Consider the following 19,087-nt stretch of genomic DNA (forward strand, 5'->3'; position numbering starts at 1 on the left):
GGAGGAGACAAGCTCCCAGGGCCTTTCTACGCTGTGACCAAACCTCAGAAGGCAGGAATGCAGGAGAAGGAGCAGACCAGGCTTGAGGAAGCTTTGATGCAAGGCACCACGATCACTGGGGTGAGGGGACCTACAGAGGTTCTAGCTGACAGGAAGAGAACCTTCTGTGGGCGCCACAGAGCAGGGCCTGGAAGACAACAGCTCTGAGGCAAAGTAGACACATTTGGGAGTTAAAGAACAAATCATTAGAAAAGAAATTAATTTACTCTTTCAAAATCCAACCAAATGTCTTAAAACTTAGAAGTGAATAGCCCTGGGTAGACGGGGGAGCTGAAGTCTGTGCAATGAGCTGCATTTAGCTGAGTCAGGAAGAGGAATGCTGGTTGTGAAATCAGCACAAACATGGCGACTGCAGTAAGAAGGAAGTTCAAGGCCAGAGGAGGAGGGGAGGGGGGGGAGGCCTCCTCGCAGAGAAGAGGAAAAGAGGAACAACTGTGAAATGTGCCTCCTTTATTCCGGAACAGCAAGTGGCCCTTCCGCGGGGCGGGCCTGCGGGGAAGGGTCCGCACTCCGGCTAGCTGCAGTAATACTGCATCCCGTCCACTCGTCTTCTCTTTTTTGACTGAAACTCTTCAAAGAACTGCTGGATATCCTCTCTCTTAACCACCTGTTATGAAAAGCAAACGTTAGGAGCGGGAAGGACAGGGCAGACCAGTACAGCCTCTCTCGTGCATTCCCAAACGCTGCTGCTGAGGATCATGGCGTGGCCATGCGTCCTCCAGGGGCGCCCCCAGGCTGGGGAACTGGCCTGTTCAGGTCACACCACATGGAGCGTAACATCCTAAGTGTGCAAAGAGCAGGCTCTGCCATCGACCTCTGCTTCCTCATCCAGAATGAGATCGGCACCTCCCGAGCAGGTCATTTACAGATCAGATGAGGTGCGGTCCCTTAGACACCGCCTGGCGCAGGGTAAGTTTTCAATAAAGATTAGTTGAAATGAAGAACAGCAGAGCCAGGTAAGGACGGAGAACCCTAGAGGTCTCCCAAGTCACTGCATGCACCCCTGTTACCACAGCTGACTTTCTGGAATGTCCTTCAGGTTGGGATAAGCACCTGCAGAAAACAAAGTCTAAAGTTTTGCCTTGAGATCTGTGCTTCCTTTGTTACCAAAAACAAAACCAAACACATAAAACACCAAAAACCTCTAACAGCGAGATTAAAGATGGCTGCTGCAGAAACAGAAAATAACTGGTGAAACTACAGAAGCATTGCTTTTAACAAAGGGAATATCCGTTTTATGCTACAGAAATGAAAAAAATACTCCATTCTGTTGGGAAAAGGATTGAAACACCCAAACAAAGGTATTCATATTAATAAAATAACATCAAAAATAAGAAAGAGATGATGGAAAATATGGATAAAATGTAAACTGGGCACCCGCGGAAGGAGTCCCTGCTCACCCCAAGAATGACTGGCTAAAGGCCAGCACAAGACAGGTTTGTTAATGTACTTTTTCGTGACAGAAGGAACACAAGCTCCTCGCTAGGGAGGCGTGCGGGTGGGGCCTGGGGGGAAGGAGACAAGTACAAAGTGAAGCCTCCTGCTCCCCCCTCCTCCCTCCGCAGGGCACCTACTGCTGAGGAACAGGAGGGCAGCGCCTAACGCCTAACGTGAGTAACTCTCTTGGGGTGAGATCAAATACTTATTAAGCCACTAAGCCAAATAAAAGCGCTAACAAGCTGCCAGGGCTCTACCGAAGGCCTTAGCCGATAGGCCGGTTTCACAACCCGTGAGGAATCAGACCCCCCAGCAGATCCAACACGCAGGTGGCTAAGACCCACCACCGGCGCCGCTCTGGCTCTGCTGTGCTCAGCTAAATGGCTTGGAAATTTATACTCATAAAATGCTGACTATCAGGATACTTGGGAATTTCCAAAATGAAAGATCTGGCCTACTGTGGCTCATGACGGAAAGCCAGTAAAAGGAAACAATTTCTCCTGCAAGGGCTTTGCGGGAGGAGAGCTAAGGCACATGGCTTAGGGCGAGCACGGCGTTTCCGGATGCCCTGAACTGGCCACAGCACAGGGTAGGAACGCGGTGGGGGAGCTTGGGCTTAGTAGGACATGATTTTACTGGCTTGTCTCAGAAAACTTATAATTTCTACTTTATTTAGAGTGAGACACAAACATTAAATAAAAGGCAGTTCCTCGTAGCAGAACGTTCAGAACTTAAGGCGTTTGTATAAAGATCTAGTTAGTAATGTCACAGAACAAACAAAAAATAATAGTTTCTGTCCCTTTAAACCACCCCACCAGGCACAAGACTAAAGAGGGGCTTCAGCACTAACAAAAGTCCGTGTGTTGAAGGTCTAAGGACGGTGAATAAGATGGTTTCAAATGTGAACGGCAACAACAACGTATCTACCGGTGTGTTACTTTAAGTGCCTGGGTGGGTGAAGTGAACAAAGCCCCGAGCCCACAGTCTGCACAGAGCAGAGTCAAGAGAATGTGCTTTGACACATCTGAAACTCTCCAGCTCTGTCCCGGTGCAGAGGCTGGCAGTGTCGCGCCGGTGGAATCCGCTCTACCTTATCTCCAGCTCCCGGGCTGAGACTGCCAGTGGAAATTACACAGCCTGACTCAGCAACGCAGTCACCTTAAGAAACGAGGTATCTGCTGACCCTCTCCAGCAGCCAGCACTAGGGCCTTCAGTCAGGAGACTTTTTGCCCGCAATCACGAACATACAGAAAACTTAGGAAACAATCCGAAGTTTCACAGCAAAGGACTTAAACTCTGCCCATCTCCCTGCCCGAGTCTCTGAAACTCCCTTACACCCGAGCCCTGACGGTACAGCCCTGCGGGCTGGCGCTTGGATGTGCACCCAACTCTTGATTCCTCTTCTCAAATCCACACCCTCCAGATTACATTACAGCCTGATCCCATCTCAGGGGGACACGCCCATGGGCATTCTTAGTTCTGACATGAGAGAAACATGAGTCTGCTTTGCAACAGAAACAAGAATAACTGTAATTCAAGAACTGTGGGAAGTAGGAAGATTACTCTCATCCAAATAAACTGACCCTGACAGTGAGGAACTATCTGAAAAATGAGAAAACCAGTAAGAGTATAAGCTTTTTACAAGTGATCTGCAGAGCAGCAGCACTGGGAACCTTGCTCCAGAAAGTGAGGCAGTCAGTAGTTCCTCCCACATGTGTGAGAAAGAAGAAGAAGACCAAAGAAGGCTGGCAGAGACTTTCCCAAAAGGCAAGTAAGTGTCGGGGCACTCCTGAGAGTCGGTCAGATCCATGTCTAATTCCATCTGCACATCTGGCCACAGAAAAGCAAAATACTCACTGTTCAGGGCAACTTCAGGCCATGAAAAGAAAAGATAAATTTTGTTTAACAGCTGCCTTTGGAAGATGAAAGTATTTTGGAAAAAAAAATGACACTGCCACAAAGGTATGAATAATGGGTTAGGAAAGACCTGCAAACTTCTCTGGATGATTATCTTAAAACTTTACACATTGTAGAATCATGTCACCCTAACAAAGGAACTTGACTATTTAGCAAGAGAAGTTTTAACCCCCTATTATAAAAAGTTTCCTATTTAAGCTCTAGAACTCAAAATCCCAGAAAAGGGGTCTGGCTGTAATTTTTTCCTGCTTAGTCATTTTTCCTTCCTCCTCCAAGGGTCCTTGCTTGAATCCAGGCAGACAATGGTCTCGTCCAGTGGCTTCTCCTAAACTACAGTTACTCCCGACAGTCCTTGGGCCCGCTCTTTCCAGCCGAGAGCTGGGGAAGGCTCCCAGGCTGGCTAGTCCTTTGGGGCGTCACCATTTCTTATTCAGTTCCTTTAGGTCTTCCCATATTAAACTCCCAAGTATCCAGTTTCAGATGGACAGAGATTTTTTTCATCAAAGAAGATACTTTCTTCAAAACATACAGGGCTATGTTTAAAATTCCACTTACTGTGCCTTCATCAGCAAATCTCTTGAGATAGTCTTTAAGTTCAGTCTTCAAATCATTGTATTCTAAAGCAAAACAACAAAAAAGGTACTTAACCTACTTAACTTTAGATGGGCCATTTGCTTTTAGGAGCAAAATATTTCTTTACCACTGACATTTAACTAAATTAAGTTTACATTTTTCTCAGTGACACCCGCAGAGAAACTTGTTCCCAAATTTCTCCCTTATGTCTCATTTTGATTCTCAGGGACCCTCTTTCTAAAAATCCTCAAAAATCATACATACTGTCATTCCCAAAAATACCAAAGAATTAAAAATATTTTCCTATTTCTCTGAATTCCAGGACTTGATATAAGCTTGAAACATATGCTTTAAAACTCACTGAACAGTTTGTAGAGGGCTACAAAAGTCTTTTAAATGCAGCTTCCGTCCTCAAAAAGCTAGACTGTTAAGGTCAAAAGGAAAGTAATCAAAGTTACAAATAAAAAACAAATGCTCAATGCCATAAAAGGGGCACATAAGTGGTGGTATCCCAGAAGAAATAGAATGGAAATCATTAAACTCAGTTGGCATGCAGGGGGAAAAAAATGTGAAAGCATGCAATTAAAGGTTTGGGAATATTTTCCCCTCTCGTGGTTTCCTGTGAAACACTGAAGCAACCTCAAGAACTGTGTCAAAGATCACGTGCTTTGCTCCAAAAAATGGAAAGCAATACTCAATGAAAATTACCTCAGTGGATGAAAAAAGAAACTGATTTTCTATTATTCTTTACTGAAAGATCTAACCTTACACAAAGTAGTACATGTGTTTTCTCAAGCATGTAATTAATTATTCTCTCACGCACCCTGATTCACTGGGAATAGCAGCCATACCCAGCAATATTACAATTAAGCTAAGTGCAGCTGAGGCCTACTATCCCAATCCAAATTCAAACCTGTGTATGAAATTAAAACAGCAGGTACTAGTCATCCCCCTTATTCATGTTTTTTTAAAAGTGAAGAAAACTTTATGAACGTCACGACAAACATTTCAGACAACATTATTTACCACAAATAAGTTCCACTTGTTGGACTCTATTCATGCTGTTAAGAGTATCCATTAAAGGGTCTCTCCTGTCAGCGGCCTCGTCAACCTTGCCCTTGTTTTCATAAGCTAGAACGGTGTCACACTCGTCTGTCAGAAACAGCACATCCAGGTCGCCATACATTTTCTTTAAAAAATAAAATCAGTTTCCCCATTAGAACAGGATGTCATCTCAGAAAGCCATGAAAACCATTAAAATTTCATTTAATTTTTTTTAGAATAACAGCTAGAAAAGCCTGGGTCTTTCAGCATAGAGTTGCTTGAGTGATTTACTCTTCTTTGCTCAAATCACTTAAAAATTTCCCAACTTCCCAAAAGATATTATATGGTCTAGGAGTTCTTTAAAAACCACTGGCTTACTGTAAGTTTCAAGCAATTTGTGTTTCCAAGCAATCCTATGATTAAAAATATATAAGAATTGCTATTTCCCAATAAGATGAAATAAATAAAAGTATTGCACAGTTCTAAATTTCTCCCACAAGTATTTAGATTACAAATGCCATTTCATAAATTTGCTTAAATTAGAAAATTTTAAAGTTCTCTGTACTCCTAATATCAATTTCATAAATACACTTTTTAAGCATCTGTAAACAAAACATACTAGCAATTCAGCAGGTACTTACCATACAGTCTTGGCAGGCACACAACTTGCTACGCCAGTTTAAGGGCCAATAGGTGGCAGTGTCTTTCTTTACAAACTGTTTAGCTTTAAGCGCCTGAAGTTTGCAGCTAGACTGGGATTCTGTGTTGAGATGCTGATTCTTAAATGCTGTCTGAAATAAAATTAAGCTTTGAAGTGTGTTTTATAAAATATCACAGTTTTCATAGTCTAGATTTTATAAAAGAATTTCTTTAGGCAAAGGGGACAATTGAGATCCAATTAAATTAATCCAATTGAATTGATTTGCTTAACTTTTATTTCTTCTATGGCTCATATTTTATGTTACCTGGAGGTTTGATTCGGAACTAGAACTGGTACATGGCTCATTAGTCTGCTCTGCTTTAACTTGCTTGACAACATCTTTCCCATGTTCTGGAACATCCTCTTTGAGGGTACCATCTTGATGAGCTCCATTTTCAGGTTTGATAACTTCCTGATCACCTGTTCCATCAACATTCAGCACCAACCCATCATCCTCGGCAGGTACTTTGGTTACTATGGATTCAATGAAATACACACACACACCTATTAGACTGATTAAAATACACACACACACTTAGTCTGATTAAAAAACACTTCAGAATCCAGAAAATGTAAAAGTCAATCAGTCTCTAGAGTAATGAAAACGGAAATATCAACAATGTAAAAAAAAACAAACAACAAACCCGCTCAATTGTTATGTAAGCCCTTTCTATGTAAAGGAGAAAGAAAATGACAGTAGATGAGGAGATATGAGATAACTCACACCGTAAGAGATGGTCGGGAGACAGTCACCTGAAAAGACAGGTAGAATGGTAGTTTTGGAAAAACAACCAACCTTTTTTTTTTTAAAGATTTATTTATTTATGCAAGAACTGGGGTGCAGGCCAAATGCGTGGGAGGGTGAGAGGATTCACCAGAGACAGAGCGGGGAACAGAACAGTCAGACTGAGTGAAATACACTGCTGAGGGGAGTGGCAGGCGAGACAGGAGAGGTCTGCCACGCCATGTGGGACCCTCACTGGCCGGCTGGGATCGAACCTGCGCTGTAGAGGCTGTGGACAGCTTCACAGTGCGGTGCTCAACCGCCTGCGCCACCAGGGAGGCCCAAAGGTTTTTTTTTTAAAAAAAAAGATTTATCTATGCATACAAGAACTGGGGTGTAGGCCAGAGATGCGGGGTGGGGGGGTGGTGGGAAGATTCACCAGAGACAGAGTGGGAGCAGAACTGGCAGATCTACTGAAATATAGCAGGTGAGGCAGGAGAGGTCTGCCATGCCATGTGGGTCAGCTCCCTGACTAGGGATTGAACTCGTGCTGCAGTAGCTGCCGACAGCTTCATAGTGCTGAGACTTAACCCCTTGAGCCAACAGGGAGGCCCCCAACCTTTTTTTTTAATGAGGAGGAAATCAAAAAGGATGGGTGTAGAAACAGATACTGTGACAAGAGAAAAAAAATGATAAGGGGGCTCATGTTGCATGATGGCATTTCAAGTTAACGGATGAGGCCACCTACTGTCAGGGGAGGAAAAAAAGGAAAATCAACTAAGAAAACCTGATGAATGAGAAATGTAGATGGTCCAGTGAAAAGTGAGACATATAACTGGAAAAGGTATGAGGGTACACTGAGTTTAAGGACTCTGAGACAAATCAAAAGTGTAGAAGATCCTACACTGCTATGCTGCTTGTGATTTGTACAGTGAAATGCTCCCTAATGGTAAAAAGGGCAAGAAAACATGAGGCCAGAGCATCAGAGACTATGAGTAATTATCACTTTAAAAATAAACTGAGTAACACATATCGCATTACCCATAAAGTATCTAATGCCGTAAGACCTTTCATTGCTGGTAGTTGTTTGGGGTTAATTTCTTAGTGCAGAATAAAAGCACTTGATATACTGTCCTATCAACCCTCCCCAGTCAATAGCATGTCTTACTTTTAAGAACAACTTATTTTGGTTCATCTTTCCAAGTTTCAGTCAAAAGATCTATCCCATAATCTGTCATCCCAACCATACCCAACCATAACCATGCCATTTAAACACAGATTGCTCTTGGTAGTAGTCTCCCAACCAATTTATAAGCACCTTATGGAGCAGGAACATACCTTACTCTTTCTTTTGTACCTCAGAGTTAAGAATAGTCGCTAAAAATTCTGAACTGAACATACATTTTCACCAGCATGTGTTTGTGGCTCGTCAGGAATCCACAAAGATACCTACCTGCCAGCTGTGCAGCATAAGCCCATAAAAAAGAGCAGCGTTTCATGCAAGCCTGGCACACCATCTCCTGAAAGTCCCCACTCTCAGGGGGAGTGGCACCAAGATGCTGTGGATACAGAAAACCAAACAACTTTCTCGTGATCTTCCAGTTATCCAAAATGCTCATTATTTTATAAACAAATACTGTAATAGTGCACTGATCATATCTTTATAGTTTATTTGTAGAAGAGTAACACCAGATTACCCTCATAGTAAATTATATATATATATATATAAATTGTTAAAATATAAGAGTTCAAAAGAAGATCTCTTGTGAAGACAATGGCTTTAAAAGGCAAAAATTTTCCTTACCCTTCCATGGAACCAGTCTTCACAGACTACACACTGGATCATCTCATCTGGAATCTAACATGGGAAAGCATGAATGTTAATGCTGTGCTACACAATTAGTGTTAATAATGGTGGTGTTATATGTGTTAATACAGTGAATTCTGTGAGGGAAATCGGGCACACAATAGAATGGGATGTTAAATAATTCTTTATCCATGTGCCTATAGTTAAGGGGACAGGGAAAAAGAGCCAGATCAGGAGCCAAAGAAGTTCCTTCTGCATGAACAGGTGTTACAGGAGAGTGACACTGAGATAAGCACTTTTCAAGCAATTAATAAAACTCATATTAGTTATTAATATTTGATTCTCATCAACTTTAGAAATAAGTGATGTTTTCTCATTTTATACAGAATCCCAGACCCAGGGAAGAAATATAGATTGACCAGTGTAAACTGTGACAACTGGGACTTTCTACGCACCATGTTGTCAAGTAACTGAAAAGCAGATGCTCCAATCTTTCCTAATGTAGACGGAAACAGCTTCTCTAATGTGAATAATTAATTAAATTCTGGTACTAGGAAGTTTATATACTTAAGGGCATAGACTATTTTTTGGAATGATTATCCTTTTATTTGCAGGCTTTCACATCTAAACTTAACATTCCAAAGTCTGACCTTTCCTTGTGTTGTTTTTAATATTTATTTTTTGCGTACAAGAACCGGGGGGTAGGCCAGAGGTGTGGGGGCAGGGGGAGGAGGGTGAGAGGATTCACCAGAGACAGAGTGGGGAGCAGAACAGGAAGACTTACTGATACACTGCTGAGGAGAGCAGTGGGTAAAAACAGGAGGGGTCTGCTGCGCCATGTGTGGGTTAGTTCCCTGGCCGGGGATAGAACTCAAGCCAAAGTAGTGATAGCGCTTAACCCCTAGGCCACCGGGGAGGCCCTGTTACTGTTTTTTAAAAGAAAAAAAAGCATATGTGTGTGTATGTAAATATTTGTGTATGTTCATATGGCAGTCTCATTCTTCTGCCTTGCTCAAATTATTATTTTTTTTAAGATTTATTTATTTAGGACCTCCCGGGTGGCGCAGGGGGTTGAGCACAGCGCTGTGAAGTTGTCTGCAGCCTCTGCAGTGCTCGTTCAATTCCCTGCCGGGGAGATACCTGAATGGCGGGGCAGACCTCTCCTGTCTCCCCACTGCTCCCCTCAGCAGTGTATTTCGTCAGTCTGCCTCTTCTGTTCCCCACTCTGTCTCTGGTGAATCCTCTCACCCTCCCACGCCTCTAGCCTGTACCCTGGTTCTTGTATAAAAATAAATCTTTAAAAAACATTTATTTATACAAGAACCGGGGTACAGGCTAGATGTACAGGAGGGTGAGAGGATTCACCAGAGACAGAGTGGGGAACAGAAGAGGCAGACTGACTGAAATACCCTGCTGAGGGGAGCAGCAGGTGAGATAGGAGAGGTCTACCGTGCCATGTGGGTTGTTTGGCGGCCGGCGGGGATCGGGGATTGAACCAGTATTGCAGAGGCTGCGGACAGCTTCACAGAGCTGCGCTCAACAGCCTGCACCACCAGGGAGGCCCTATTCATTATCTTTTGATTCAACAGCTATGTACCTTACCCCATACCTTAAAATATCCACTTTAAAAAAAAAAAAAAAAAAGATTTATTTATTTATTTATACAAGAACCAGGGTACAGGCCAGATGCGCGGAAGGGTGAGAGGTTTCACCAGACAAAGTGGGGAACAGAACAGGCAGACTGACGAAATACACTGCTGAGGGGAGCAGCGGGTGAGACAGGAGAGGTCTGCCGCACCATGTAGGACCCTCACTGGCCAGCCAGGATCGAACCGGCGCTGCAGAGGTTGTGGACAGTTTCAAGCGTGGCGCTCAACTGCCTGCACCACCAGGGGAGGCCCAAAATATCCACTTTTTAAGGTTTTATCTTTGTTAATTTAAAGATATCTTAGATGTGTTCCTCTATTCAATTTGGTTCAATAATTACAGTCCCAAGACAAATAGAAAGCAAGGAAGAAGGCAGAGGCAAACTTCTCTAAATATAAAAAGTACTCATTCAAATTAGCAATACACAAATAGAACCCAATCAAAAATAGGGGCCAAAGGACAATTCTGAGAGGTTAATACAAATGTCCAAAAAACACTGATCAGAGAATGGCAAAAATTTAAAGTTACTATTCATTTATCAGAATGGCAAAATTTTAAAAGATTTGTAATATGCTGGATCAACAAGAATGTTGGGAAAAAAGACATAATGAACTTTTGGTAGATATGATCATAATTTTAAATTTAAATATCCTCTGACTCATCATGTCTGTTCTACATAAATGCAGGAGTATACGCAGCTACCTTGCTGTACAAAGATGCTCTCTGCGGCTTTCTTTAAAATACTGAAAAGAGGGCCTCCCTGGTGGCACAGCAGTTGAGCGCTGGGTTGCGAAGCTGCCCACAGCCTCTGCAGTGCCGGTTTGATCCCCGGCTGCTCCCCGGACACCGGAGGAGGGTCCCGCATGGCGCGCAGACCTCTCCTGCCGCCCGCTACTCCCCTCAGCAGTGTGCTTCGGTCCTTCTGCCTGCTCTGCTCCTTGCTCTTGCTCTGGTGAATTCTCTCACCCTCCCGCGCTTCTGACTGTACCCAGTGCTTATATAAATAAATAAATCTTTAAAAATAAATAAATAAATAAATAAATAAATAAATGTTGTATATGTCTATCAGAAATTTTAAGATGACTCAATGTGTACACTCCATTTTTTTTTTAAATTTATTTATTTATACAAGCACTGATATATAGGCCAGATGCATGGGAGGGTGAAAGAATCCACCAGAGTTAGAGCAGGAAGCAGAACAGGCTTCTGGAACAAAATACACTGCTGAGGGGAGCAGTGGGCGAGACAGGAGAGGTCTGCTACGCCATGTAGGAATCTCCCTGGCTGGTGGGGATCAAACTGGCGCCACCTCACAGAGCTGTGCTCCACCTGCTGCGCCACTGGGGAGGCCTACACTCCATTTCTTTCCTTTCAGGGAGGCAAGAAGTTAAAGGTTATTTATTGGAAAGTGTTTAGGGAAGTAAACAGGCAGGCAAAAAGAGAGGAGGTGGGAAATCCTGGTCTTGGAAAAGTACTGTCCAATATCTTATTCTCATGATATAAAAATGAAAAAAATAACTGGTCTATACAATTATAGCTCCATTTCAGATTCATAAGAAGGAATAAACCTAAAATCCTTTCAATCCTTTTATTTCAAATCCTTTTATTTTAGGAATAAACCTAAAACCCCTAAGTTTCCCCCAAATAGCCTCAAAGTCTGGAAATGACACAGTCTTGGGTGGGATTCTCTAACACTCTCACCTCATCATCTGGATCAGGATAAGGTCGCTTGCAAATGCAGTACAATCCAAAAAAGTTGTCATTGTACTTATTGCCAGGATTTACCTTTGCCTTGTCCTGAAATACATAATTTCAATTATAGCATGCTCTAATTTTAAGTATAATTTCATGTATCATGAAATGTGTGCATTCAATAAATTTATGCATTAAATATCTTAGCTCCAGAAGGTGGCTTTTAACTTTCAAAGTACAAAGAAAAACAATTTACTCCTATTAAAGGGATACCTTTTCTAGGACACAGGTAAAAAATAAAATTTTCTTTGTAGTAATTGGAGGCAACCAAGTATGCCCATTTAATAAAAGGTGATAAAAGTTAATTATAAGTTTTAATTATAAACCCATGTAAACTGACATTGGCCCAAAATTTCAAAGGCCCAGCTGTGATTAACTAAAGCCCCCAGGTTAATAGGAGGTAAAACACAGACAAGAAAACCATCTCAAAATAACCTTCAGGAGAGGAGCAATTACAACTGAACAATATAAAATTCCTTTTGTTTGTTATTTCACTAAAAGTAATTGTATAAACATATTTTTTATTAGTCAAAAATCAGTGAAAAACTCCTGTGTACATCTAACCCATGTTCATTATTACCAAGTTTTATTTATTCAGTTTTTAAAATCATACCCTTTGCTTTAAAATCCTCAAAGTATGAGCGTAACCAATAATTATTAATAATTAGACCTGAATCCCTTTAAAGAACATTTCCCCCTAAAGCCTGTTATATTAATTACAATCTATAATGTAGGCTCTGAAAGGTTACATAGATTTCCAGAAAGGTAAAAAAATGGTATACAGTCTAATACTGACTTGCCCATTTGCAAAGAATGAGCATAAAAATTTCCTTTTTGGAAAATAGTTGGTTTTTATTCACTAGGGCAATTATCAATCTCAGCTACTTTCAATGCATTTACAGTTCCAGAGCTTACTTACAGGAAATAATTTGCATTCCAAATTTTTAAACTTGCTGTTACCACAATCACAACGAAAATTCCTGAAACAAAGGAAGAAGAATCCATTTTAATTTTTTAAAATAGTATTTTTATTTTTATTTATTTTTTTTTTTTAATTTTTATAGAGGAATGTCTTATTTATTTTTATTTATTGTTTGTTTGTTTGGTCTATACATGCACTGGGCACAGTCAGAAGCGTGGGAGGGTGAGAGAATTCACCAGAGCCAGAGCAGGGAGCAGAGCAGGCAGAAGGACCGAAGTACACTGCTGAGGGGAGCAGCGGGCGGCAGGAGAGATCTGCGTGCCATGTGGGACCCTCCTCCGGTGGCCGGGGAGCAGCCGGGGAACGAACCGGCTCCGCAGAGGCCGCGGGCAGCTTCGCAACCCAGCGCTCAACCGCTGCGCCACCGGGGAGGCCCCAGTATTTTTATTATTTATGCAGAGAAGAACTGGGGTGTAGGCCAGAGGCTCCAGGGTTGAGAGGATTCACCAGAGACAGAGTGGGGAGGAAACAGGCAGATTTATTGAAATACACTGCTAAGGGGAGAAAAGGGAGACAGGAGAGGTCCGCTGTGCCACATTGGGTTAGCTCCCAGGCCAGGGATGAACTCAGGCTGCTGCGGTGGGCTGCATTGGTGATAGCACTGAGACTGAACCCCTAGGCCACCAAGGAGGCCCCCATTTTTTATTTTAAACCTAATGACTTATTCTTTAAACTCGTATCATAGCCTCTTTCTTGTCAACTCATTTCTAGGACCTAGAAAGTTTCCTTGGTTGCTGATCATGTATCCAATCTGCAATTTCTCAATGCCAGTAACAATGAAAGATTCACTAATTCTGGAAAATAATATGCAGAGAAAATACTGTATCACACATATACTCACATAAATACAATAAGGCCCTTGGGAAAAATTCCCTACAACTATATTACATAAAACAACAATCGATATATTAAATTTTATCAGTACACAAATACTTTGAGTGGAAAAACAAGATTAAGAAGCAAGTGCAAATGGGAATATAAACATTTAAAAAGCATTCAGCCCGTATCTCTGTCTTTACCTTTTTGTGTATAGTTCAAATAGTTTATGACTTCCATGACATTCGTAACTGCAAGCCAGGCAAATTCCTGCTGGTTCTTCTCCCTCTGGGGTACAGGTACTACAGGCATACAGTGCTTGTCTCTTTACTGAGCCCTGAAAGAGCCCAAAAATGGAAAAAAAAGAGAATAAATCAATGAAAGATAGCATAGTTACCAAATATTCATGCTATGATCTGAGAAATAACTAAAATCAGGTTATCTGTGGTCAAGATCTTCCTGTACAAACCATTAAGACCAAAAAAAGCTGACAGCATAGTAAAAAAAACAGTACTGCATATAATATTCATATCACTTATATGCGCTATACCAGTGCTTATTTTCAAACAATTTTTTCTTAAAGTGATAGCTTAAATTTTCAGTCAGCTGTAAATAAGCTGGTTTGCTTAACTTTTAACACACTAAAATGTAAATGAATGTACCAGGCCTATAAGTAATTTCACACTTAAAATTGTGGAAAATGCTTGTGACTCCACCAAAGAGAAATTCATTGTGTTAAAAAGACTCCTTTGATTTTTAAGAAATGCATGCTAAAATATTCAGAGATAAAGTGTCACCGTATCTGTAACTTATTTTCAAATGGTTGGGGAGGGTAAATGTGTATATAGCAGAGAGATAAATGTGGTAGGGGCCTCCCTGGTGGTGCAGGTGGTTGAGCGCTGGGTTGCGAAGCTGCCCGCAGCCTCTGCGGCGCCGGTTCGATCCCCGGCTGCTCCCCGGCCACCGGAGGAGGGTCCCGCATGGCGTGCAGACCTCTCCTGCCACCCGCTGCTCCCCTCAGCAGTGTCCTTCGGTCCTTCTGCCTGCTCTGCTCCCCGCTCTGGCTCTGGTGAATCCTCTCACCCCCCACACATCTGGCCTGCACCCTGGCTCTTGTATAAATAAAATAAATCTTTTAAAAAAATTATGGTAAAGTGAACATATGTAAAAGGTACACAAGTGTCTGTTATAGTCTTTCAGTTTATCTATAAATTTAAAATGTCTCAGAAAGTTGGCGGAGAAGCAGGCAATGCTTTTAGAAATTTTGATAACCGTTACCCTCCTCCAGAAAGGCGGGTGACGCAGGGAAGCTTCTGGAATGCCGGTCAAGTTCTATTCTTGACGGAGGGATGTGCATGCGTGCGCTTCCCTCCCCCCGTGTAAACATAACGGGCAATTTTCCATTTATGTGGTACAAGGAAAACCGCAGGAGAGTCTGTTGTACAAAGCTAACTACATTTCAAAAATACTTTACGTACAGACTTTAAAGATTTTTATTTATAAAAGAACCAGGTACAGGCCAGAGGCAGGTATGGGGCGGTGAGGGCTTCACCAGGGCCAGAGCGGGACGCACCGCTGAGGGGCCGCCGCGCCCTGAGGGGCTCTCCCTGGCCGGGGCTCGAACCCGCGCGGCACCGGCGGCGGCAGCTTCCCAGCGGGCGCCGACCGCGCGCCCCAGGGGGCCGTTTCCACACGGGCTTTCAGGAGCAGCCGCCAGGAGCCTCCGAGGGACGCCGGGGGGTCCGAGCAGGTCACCCCCCGGCGCCGGCCCCGCCCCGGCCCGGGCCGCCCCCCCCCCCCCAGCTGGCCCCGTCTTTGTGCCCCGGAAGGAATACGGGGCGAGTCCCCCAAACCAGAGCCACCTCAGGGCCTGCCCGCGGCCTCCCCGGGGCTCCGCTCCCGCCCGGCCGCGGCGGGGGGGCTGCGGGGCCGCGTCCCCCCCAGATCCCGCCGGGCCCCCGGGCGGGCGAGCGGGGCCGGGACGCCCGCCCCGCCCCGGCCCGGCCCGGCCCGCCTCGGGCGGCGGAGGGGCCCGCGGGGGACGCGGCCGCGCGGCAGAGGCGTCGCGGGCCGGGCGGCGGGGGGGACGCCGGGGTCGGCCGGGCGCCCCGGGAGCGGGGCCCGCGCGGGGCGGGGGGGCCGGCAGGGGTTCCGGGGGTTCCGGCGGGGGGATCCGGGGGGCCGGCGGGGGGATCGGGGGGATCCGGGGGGGCCGGCGGGGGGTCGGGGGGGCCCCCCGGGGAGCCCGGCGGGGGGCCCGGCGGGGGGCGGCGGGGCCGGCCGGGCGAGGCCGCGCCGCGCGCCCACCTGCGAGTAGGAGCACTTCTCCGAGTCGCTGCCGCCGAGCACGGCGCTCGCCTCGTTCTCGAGCTCCTCGTCCTCCTCGAGCACGTCGACCAGCGACACCACGGGCTCCAGCCCCGCCGGCCCGTCGGCGCCCGCCATGCCCAACTGTCACCCGGACCGCGGCGCCGCCGGCAGAGGCGGGAAAGCGGCCGCGGGGGCGGGGGCGGGGCCGGGGGCGGGGCCCGGCGCCGGGAGCCAATCCCCAAGAAAGAGAGCCGCGGAGGGGGCGGGGCGACTCCCGCACAACGGAAGTCGCGCTCTCCCGCCTCCGGCGCGCGCCCCACGTGCCGCCGGCGACTTCCGCTTCCGGGTGGCTCTTCCCTGTGGCGCGCTCTTGAAGCCCCGCGGTCGCCATGGAGCTGCTGGGCGAGTACATCGGGCAGGACGGGCAGCGCCAGGAGCTGAGGGTCCGGTGTGAGGCGCCGGGCGACGCCGACCCCTTCCAGGGCCTGCTGTCGGGCGTGGCCCAGATGCGGGAGCTGGTGGCCGAGCTCTTCGCCCCGCTGGCGCCGCCGGAGGCGCACGGCGCGGCGGCGGCTGCGGACCAGGCCGTGGACGGTGAGCTGAGGCGGGCGGCGGGCGGGCGGGCGCGGGCGGGGTCTGAGGGAGCCGGTCCGCGGGCTCGCGGCGGGCGCCAGGCCTGGTCCGCGGGCGCCTCGCGGGAAGAGCCCCACGTCGGTCTGGTTCCAAGGGAGTTTTTAAAGGCTCTGAAGACGGCGGGCCCTGCCGCCATGTTTACCCCGCGTCTTCGCAGCCGGCCCTGGACTGACCCACCGAAGCCTCGGCGGGGCCTCGCCCCGGAGGAGCCGCGCGCCGGCCGCGACTCGGGCCCCGTCCTCCTCAGGCTCGCCCTGGGCGCAGCCGGGAGACGCGGGTGGAGCGTGGAGGGCGGCCCGGCGCCGGCGAGGGTGTGAGGTTACTCGGGTCGGCGAGGCCGCCTCTATTTGAAGATTAAGAATTCGTGCCGAATCTGAAAGAGATTTCAGTTTAACTAGTTGTGATTTTTTTTTTTTAAGATTTATTTATTCATGCATAGTAGAGCCGGGGTACAGGCCAGAGGTGCGGGGGGTGAGGGGATTCACCAGAGACAGAGTGAGGAGCAGAACAGGCAGACTGACTGAAACCCACTGCTGAGGGGAGCAGCGGGGAGGCAGGAGAGGTCTGCCGCGCCATGCGGGTAGTGCCCTGGCCGGGGCTCGAACTTGCGCTGCAGAGGCTGCGGACAGCCTCATAGGTTGCGTCTTCACCCCTTGTGCCACCAGGGAGGCCCCACTAGTTTTAACTTTAGAATCTCGTTTCCCATATCCTAGTTTTGTAGGTACAATTTAACCGTTGAAACGTGAAATTGAACTACATCAATGTTTTGTTAAGTCTTGAGTGCAGGAGTCGGGGGGTACCTTACCAGGGCTCTGAACCGAAGCATCTGGAAACTAAACATCGAAGTAGGACTGGACTCCTCTGGAGAGGAGCCTCCACTGTCCTTTCCTTTTCCTCTTGCTTACACCGTGATAGTTCCAGCTGCTGTGAGGGAGCCAAATGTGGACATTACACTAAGTTCAGACAATAAGTTCACAGAAGTTCTGTTTCTTGGCCGTCCTAGTCTGTTGTCATTGACATAAAGACAAGGATAACTAGAGCCATTTAAAAAAATTTCTTTTACTTACTTGAAAATAACTGCTACCTGTTTTATTAATGGTGCTTTAGTAATATCTTTGTATAGAACATATTTTTGCCTATTTAATGACGTCCCCATTAAACAGCTTTGAATTTCTTTTGTGAAAAGTGATAGAAATTAAAATGGTGAAATTTGCAATAAGAATTAGATCACAGTAAACAAAAAAACATGAAATGTTTAAATCAGAATTACTAAAGGAAAGTGGTAGAACTCAACACTAAAACGATAGTCGTTCAATTACCCAGTGTGCCAAGGATTTGAAAAGACGGTTCTCCAAGTAAGTTACACAGATGGCCAGTAAGTCTATGGAAAGGTGCAATAGGAAAATGCACATCAAAGGGACAGTGGGACGTTATTACTTCATGCCAACTAGGATAACTTTTTAAGGAAAAGTAGCAAGTGTTGGCTAGGGTGTGAAGAAATTGGAGCCCTTGTCCATTGCTGGTAAAATGATAGACCTTCTTTGGAAAACAGTTTGGTGATTCTTCAAAAAGTTAAAGTTACCACATGACCCGGCAAATGTAGGGACCCCTGCTTCTACTCCCAGTTGTGTTAAGAAAACTGGAAATATGTACACGACAAAACAGGCGTACATGTTCCTAGCAGTGCTCTCATAATAACTAAGAGGTGGAAACAACAGTGTTCATCAGCTGAAGGAAATGTGCTGTTTCTATACAATAGAATATTACTCAGCAATGAAAAGGAATTAAGTACTGATAAAAGCTAAACCATGAATGAACTTTGAAAGTGTGCTAAGTGAAAGATGGTTGACACAAAAGACCACATATTTTATGATTCCATCTTTAGGGTACGTCCAGATAGACAAATCTATAGAAATAGAAAATAAGTTAGTGGTTACAAGGACTGAGACGGATGGGCAGTAATTACTAATGGGCATAGGATTTCTTTTTGGGATGATAAAACTGTGTTCTTGATTAGTGGCAATGGTTGCACAACCTAGTAGATATACTGAAAGTCAATAAACTACTCTCTAAAAGAGTGAATTGTGGTGTATGAATTATATCTTTTTCAAAAAAGTGATAGAAAAATTTTAAACTAAAATTCCTAAAATTTTTTATACATCTTTCAGATCTGATAGATGCATGGTTTTACTAGCCCTTAAAGTGAAATGGTCTCTTAATGAGTCGTGCGTAGCTGTTTATATTTCTTTCAACCACTGAACATGTTGTCATACCACAAATATTTATTTTAAAAGGTGATGATGAAGATGATGGAGAAGATGAAAATAACATTGATAGCAGAACTAATTCAGATGGACCATCTGCAAAACGGCCAAAACCACCATCTTAATACTAGCTTTTAGGATATTTAAAAAATTGCTGCTCTGTCTTCATTATCGCACTGACATTTAGGAAGACTCACACTGTTATTTGGAAAAACATTTGCTTTGTTCCCCTTGGACAGTTTTGTCAAGGAAAATACTGTTTGTTCTGTTTCCAGCAAAGAAAGATAAATAAATGTTTAGAAATGAATCTGTTTTCTTGAGTGAGAAATACTTTTGAAACCATGAAAATATAACAATTAATGATGTATAAAATCCTCTAAGTTAGCACGTGAGTTTTTGGTTTTGACTTTAAAATAACCAT

At 45.2% G+C, this 19,087-nt stretch overlaps 2 protein-coding genes across 2 annotated transcripts; one reads left to right on the plus strand and one right to left on the minus strand.

Annotated features, from left to right (window-relative positions):
- Positions 1-522: 522 nt before the first annotated feature.
- Positions 523-15,904, minus strand: UBR7 (ubiquitin protein ligase E3 component n-recognin 7; the record flags this gene model as incomplete). Its single annotated transcript, XM_084239635.1, has 11 exons — positions 523-667; positions 3,970-4,031; positions 5,014-5,176; positions 5,673-5,822; positions 5,997-6,205; positions 7,909-8,014; positions 8,260-8,313; positions 11,611-11,706; positions 12,581-12,641; positions 13,663-13,796; positions 15,767-15,904. 11 exons carry the CDS (start codon positions 15,902-15,904, stop codon positions 575-577), a joined length of 1,266 nt encoding a protein of 421 aa, XP_084095761.1. The 3' UTR covers positions 523-574.
- A 254-nt stretch (positions 15,905-16,158) lies between these two features.
- On the plus strand, positions 16,159-18,791 carry GON7 (GON7 subunit of KEOPS complex; the record flags this gene model as incomplete). Its single annotated transcript, XM_084241211.1, has 2 exons — positions 16,159-16,363; positions 18,697-18,791. The coding sequence occupies 2 exons, from the start codon at positions 16,159-16,161 to the stop codon at positions 18,789-18,791; spliced, it is 300 nt and encodes a 99-aa protein (XP_084097337.1).
- Between the last annotated feature and the right edge of the window lie 296 nt (positions 18,792-19,087).

The sequence above is a fragment of the Talpa europaea genome, assembly GCF_964194135.1.
Source record: "Talpa europaea genome assembly, chromosome: 8".
In the NCBI taxonomy this organism is placed as follows: domain Eukaryota; kingdom Metazoa; phylum Chordata; class Mammalia; order Eulipotyphla; family Talpidae; genus Talpa; species Talpa europaea.